This window comes from Aptenodytes forsteri, unplaced genomic scaffold, assembly GCF_000699145.1.
Source record: "Aptenodytes forsteri isolate BGI_AS27 unplaced genomic scaffold, ASM69914v1 Scaffold523, whole genome shotgun sequence".
In the NCBI taxonomy this organism is placed as follows: domain Eukaryota; kingdom Metazoa; phylum Chordata; class Aves; order Sphenisciformes; family Spheniscidae; genus Aptenodytes; species Aptenodytes forsteri.
In genome coordinates, this window is record NW_008794159.1 from 162585 (window position 1) to 168285 (window position 5701).

Sequence of the window (5701 nt, forward strand, 5' to 3'; positions counted from 1 at the left end):
GAACTGTTAGTGCACACTCATAGCGATGGCCATGTCTGCCTTTCGCCCTTGTGCCCCCCCCGAGACACTTAGCCAATCTAAACTTTGGAGCTCCTGAGTCACAGCTGTTAAACAGCTACTGAAACAAGGAGTCAAAACTTCTTTCATCCCCGCAGATGCACTGGGGAGGTCTTTCAATTCACAGGAAGATGCCACAACAGATATAGGTGTTATAGGCCACGCTGATAGCAACTGTCACCTTTTATGCCATTTGCTGAGGTGTTTGCCTATCCGTTCTTTCTACAGTACTGCGCACTGTTTTCATTCCAGAGCCACCTAAGACCAGCACGCTTCCATGGCCTACGCCTGACCCAGGCTCTGTAAAGGACACAACGTTTACCATTTTAACCAGACCAACGCTGCCGACTTGCTGCTCTGCAACACCCAGGACAGCAGGTCCACCAGGTGGGTATGTTTAGTACTGCGCAAAGGTCATTTCCACACCTCCAGTGACCCAATTCCCACAGGCATTAAGGCTCCCAGGAAGTCATGAACAACCTGAACAAGCGGCAGTCAGTTTGTTTTGCCCAGGTCACAGCGCCTTTGCAGGCACCGGCTTACACCTTGCCAGTGCCTGGTCCTCCCTGGGTGCGGGCTACAGTACGGGCTGGCACGATGAGAAGGTGGCCAGGTCCCAAGGAGAAGCACGGCTATGCTCTGTGTGCCAGCTGCTCTGCTTTCCTGCTGCTGCCTCGCTGGCTCGCTCCATCCCTTTGGAAAGCCGCTGCTGAGCACAACAGCCCTGAACTACCCACTGCTCAGGCTGAACTCATCATTCCTCTGCTTCTGGTTGCGTCAGGCAGCTGACGGGCTAGGCTGAGGAGGAAAAACGCACCAGGCAGCATACACGTAGGAAACGACACCCAGCACATTTCCAACATGCAGCAGCGTGACTTCACAGGTATATAGATCGGTTTCCTGGGAGCTCTGCAATTTCGTTCTCTTCCACACATTGACGCAGTAATGCTTATGTGCTCAGCAGCAAAAAGCATTCCAGATGAGGACATCAGCGTGTTTCATTCCCCTCACTGCCAAGCTTGGAGTTTCCTCTAGTTTAACATCCTTTTCTTCCTTTCCAGACCAACACACCATGGAAAACTATACCATGGACTTAGCCGACTGGCCACTGACAACAGAATTTGACTACAGCGATTCAACGCCATGCCCAGGAACTGAGGAAAAACACTTTGCAGCAAAACTTCTGCCACCGCTTTATTCTTTGGTGGTGATATTTGGCCTCACGGGCAACATGCTTGTTGTCCTTATCCTGGTAAAATACAAGAGATTGAAGAGTATGACTGACATCTACCTGCTCAATTTGGCAATTTCTGATTTGCTGTTTATATTTTCTCTCCCTTTTTGGGCTTATTATGCTGTTCACGACTGGATTTTTGGGGAAGCGCTGTGTAGAATTCTCTCAGGTGTCTACCTGCTTGGCTTCTACAGCGGGATCTTTTTCATAATCCTGTTGACCCTAGACAGGTATCTGGCCATAGTGCATGCAGTGTTTGCTTTAAAAGCTAGGACAGTTACCTACGGCATCCTCACCAGCGCTGTCACTTGGGCTGTTGCTATTTTTGCTTCTGTTCCTGGGATAGTATTTCACAAAACTCAAAAGGAAAATTCACGTTATACTTGCAGTGCTCATTATCCACCAGAGCAGAGAAATGCATGGAAGCAATTCCTGACCTTAAAAATGAACATCCTGGGACTTGTTATTCCAATGTTAATTATGATCTGTAGCTACACACAAATTATAAAGACATTACTGCAGTGCAGGAATGAGAAGAAACATAAAGCAGTCAGGCTTATTTTTATCATCATGATTGTCTACTTTTTTTTCTGGGCACCATACAACATTTGCATTCTCTTGCGTGATTTTCAAGGTACATTTTCCATCACTACTTGTGAAGGCAGTGGTCAACTGCACAAAGCAACCCAAGTGACAGAAACAATCTCCATGATCCACTGTTGTATCAACCCTGTAATTTATGCCTTTGCTGGAGAAAAATTTAGGAAGTATCTTCATAGCTTTTTCCAAAAGCAGATTGCATTCCACTTCTCTAAATACTGTCCCGTTTTCTATGTTGACACAGCTGAACGGGCTAGCTCCACCTACACACAATCTACTGGAGAACAGGAAGTTTCTGCTGCATTGTAAGTTGTGTCTAGCGAAAAAGTGGAATTGACTTTTGTGAAATCAAGTCTGTGATGAAAGCCTGCAGAATCTGTCCTGGATATTGGCTCTAAGACAGCTGCAACAGATCACAGAATACATGTTTACCAAAGCTTGTATTTGCTCATACATTTGGGTATTTGTACATAAATGAAAAGGATGTATCAATTTAGCTACCTAGATATGCTAATGTGGGAGTCTAGGGAAAAAAAGCGTTTGCTTTTTTGTGAATGTAAAAGCATAGTTTTGTACTATAGGGCCCAAAACCACACAAAGGCTGAGGGCCTAAGCTAGCAGGCTCATAAACTGATTTTTTCCTAGTGAACTGCAGGTTAGAAATTGACACCGGTTCTTTGGAAACATCTCTTGACTGTACCTTATACAAGGTATCTCACTCATTTAAACTCAGTCTCAGTCACATCTTTTAGTAGCCTGGTTGTGTATCTCTGTAAATAATGCTAAATTACTGAGGTCTGCGATACAGAATCTTTGTAAGTGTTATGGGAAAATGTTATACATTTAGAAGAGACTGATATTTCAAGGTATATTTTCCTTTGCATATGGTTGAGTGCCAACCTCTTGGATCTTTCTCATAATAGTTTTAACTACTAGGTGTTAAATGTGGACAACGAGTCAATAGGGTTTTAGCTTTTTAGTGCAGTGATTTTGCTTGTCATTTTTCTAGCCTACATAAGAGAAAAACTTTAAAATATGAAATAAATGCAGTCGTAATGGCTGCAAAACCACAACAGCATTAGAGGTGTGAAAATGATTTCTGAACAGGGTTGACCCAGATGTTTTTTGAGATAAGCATATGCTATAGACATTTAAATTATCAAAACATATGAATAAGTAAAAATATTCATTGTCCTACAAAGTCAAGGGCATAGAGCATCTCTTTTTTGTTTTAGAAGCAGGTATAATTTGGGGGCTATGATAATGTTTTTTTCTGCCATCTAGGGGTTTTACAGAGAGCAAAAGCTTCCATAATTAGTAAGACCGATGGTCAAATATGATTGGGCTTCCCCTTAAAGCTCAGATCCTGCAAAGCACTTGAACACATAGAAAAGATGAAATAAATATGGGGATACTCACGTGCTTAAGATCATACCATAATCACACTATTAATTGATTTAGGCCAAGTTGTTCTTTCTAGCATTTCTTATATTTCCCCTAAGACATATAGTTTTGGACAACCCTGGAGACAGGAAATTAAAAGTGAATATTTTGATCGCTGTTCTTATCCAGCAAGGCAATTTCTGTTTCCCAACTCCTCTAGATAGCCTTTTAAAGAATATTTTCAAAGAAGCAAATGTTTCAAACAGCCCCAAAGAGATTTTACATTGCCAAGTGCTTGTGAAAGCAGGAAGTGAAATAGGGAAATCTTTGCTTATCAAACCACTTAAGTTATTCAGTTTTGTCATATTAAGCACCACTTTTGGACTACATCCACATGGGAAGCGTAACAAAAGTATACCACACATTCTATTTTACAAGATTTTCAGCTGCATACTCTTGTTTAAGACTCTCTGCATCAGTTACTTTCTGGACTTTGTACATGCTTTTAAAATGGGTAACTATATCAGTATAAGCAGAAATTGGGTAATTTTAGCATAAAATAACAAATATATGCATTTATTTTTTAAAGAGATAGGAAGCTACATGCAGTAACTTCTAGATAGGCTGGCTTTTTTTTTTCCTTCTAGAATACCTTAATGTAAATATTTTTATATTTTATCCTGCTCTTGACAAGAACTTTCATTTGGCCCCTAAGACACCTTGCCTTTAAGAAGTTACTTTCTCTGGAGGGCTTTGATGCCAGGCAGGTTATGTACCTTGACCAGCCCTGCAGGTGCAAAGAACAACAACCAAACGTGCACGAGCACACTGACAAGCTTTCCGAGAGGCATGTCAAAAAGCAGCCCCAATCCTTTGCAGTGTTCTCTTCTACAGCATGGACCTTTCCAAGCAACAAGCAGCTTCCAAAGGGAAGAGGTAGAACTTAAGAGATTGGTGGCCCAGTGGATCAGCAGCTTATCAAGAGTTTCTATCACTTCACCGAGAAAGGACCACACTTCAGCAAATGAAAATAAGCCAGATTTCAGCTACTGTAGTGAACTGTGATCCACATTCAAGGAGATAATAGAAAACACAGTATTTGGTAGCACTGCTGGTGCATTCAATTAAGGACTCAGTCAATAGATTGCAATATTTTGTATTACACAATCCATTAAAGTTGGTTAACTTTTGTGTGCTAGACTTCTTGATCCTTTCCCCCCCCACCCCTGTTTTCTTCAGAATAGCCCAGAAGAATGAAAAAGGAAGAGAAATTCCTCTTCATAACAGGTTGCTATTATGCTGAAAGAGCAGGCAGGACAAATTCAGGGTTTTACAAGTGGACTAAGAACCAGCACTATCAAATAACACAGGACCATCAAGATAACTCCAGTGTTCTTAACTGCTTGTCACTAATAATCTAATAATAAATATGCTATTTTGGTTGTCATTGCATTTGGTTTTGTTTATTTTTACAGATGGGGAAAGCACTATCTCACACAATTCACTCTAATCCTTGAAGTTTAAGTGCTTTTAAAATAAATAAGCATACAAAAGAATTTTTAGTGTGTTTGGGATCTGCCCTAGTGACCTAGAGCTAACATCTAACAATTACAGTAGACTTGTACACACACTTCCCTTCAGTTCTTAAGATTATGGTGCCATCATGTGGCCACACTGTAAGGTTTCATGCTACCGAACATTCACTACCTCGGCAATGCTTTTGGTGCTTTCCTCTTTCAAAACATTCCTTTTCCTAAGAGGATCGTCTATCAAAATGACAACCCCCACTACGGGCAGCATCAATATTATGCAAACAGCAGCAAGCCTTAGAAAACACTCATGGCCACCAAGAATGGAGGTCCATTGGGTGAGTGGGCGTGGTCACCTTTTAATGATTCAGACAGATGCAACAGTGCGATATGGGAGAAGTGAGGCCTGTTTTAGTTCCTGCACAAGTTTTGCATGCACTCATGTTGTCCGGATTCCAGCCACCTGCTCTGGAAGGAGAGCATTTGACATTCTTGTCCATTGCTTGGAAGTTACAAGAGTAAAATACATTCCCTACCATATTGCCTTTGGAAAGACAGTAAGGATTGAAACTTGGATGGAAATGGGACGCTCACACTTCCAACCTCTCCCAGACCCTGGCATCTGTGATACTGCCCCTATCGCCCCTCAGCAGAAGTCGGCAGCACCAATACTCCAAGCCTATTCCAAGTAAGCCCCCTTGACGGACTTAGGGGTTTTCTGGAGAGTAAGTGCCAGGTGCGGGGGATGCCGGGACTAGGGAAGCCACCTCCTATGGCAGCAACAATTCCCAGACCGGAAAGGAATCTGGTCCAGCTTACCGCTCACTAAGGCCCGCCTGGGCACCCTGCCGTCTTCAACTGCGCACCGGCCCACCACTGCCACACTAGGGGCGTAAAG

The 5701-nt window shown here is 42.6% G+C and overlaps 1 protein-coding gene across 1 annotated transcript; it reads left to right on the forward strand.

Moving 5' to 3' along the window:
* Positions 1–287: 287 nt before the first annotated feature.
* On the forward strand, positions 288–2307 carry LOC103899766 (C-C chemokine receptor type 5). The gene is made up of 2 exons (XM_009280287.1): positions 288–444; positions 1119–2307. Exon 2 carries the CDS (start codon positions 1130–1132, stop codon positions 2198–2200), a length of 1071 nt encoding a protein of 356 aa, XP_009278562.1. The 5' UTR covers positions 288–444; positions 1119–1129; the 3' UTR covers positions 2201–2307.
* Positions 2308–5701: the final 3394 nt, after the last annotated feature.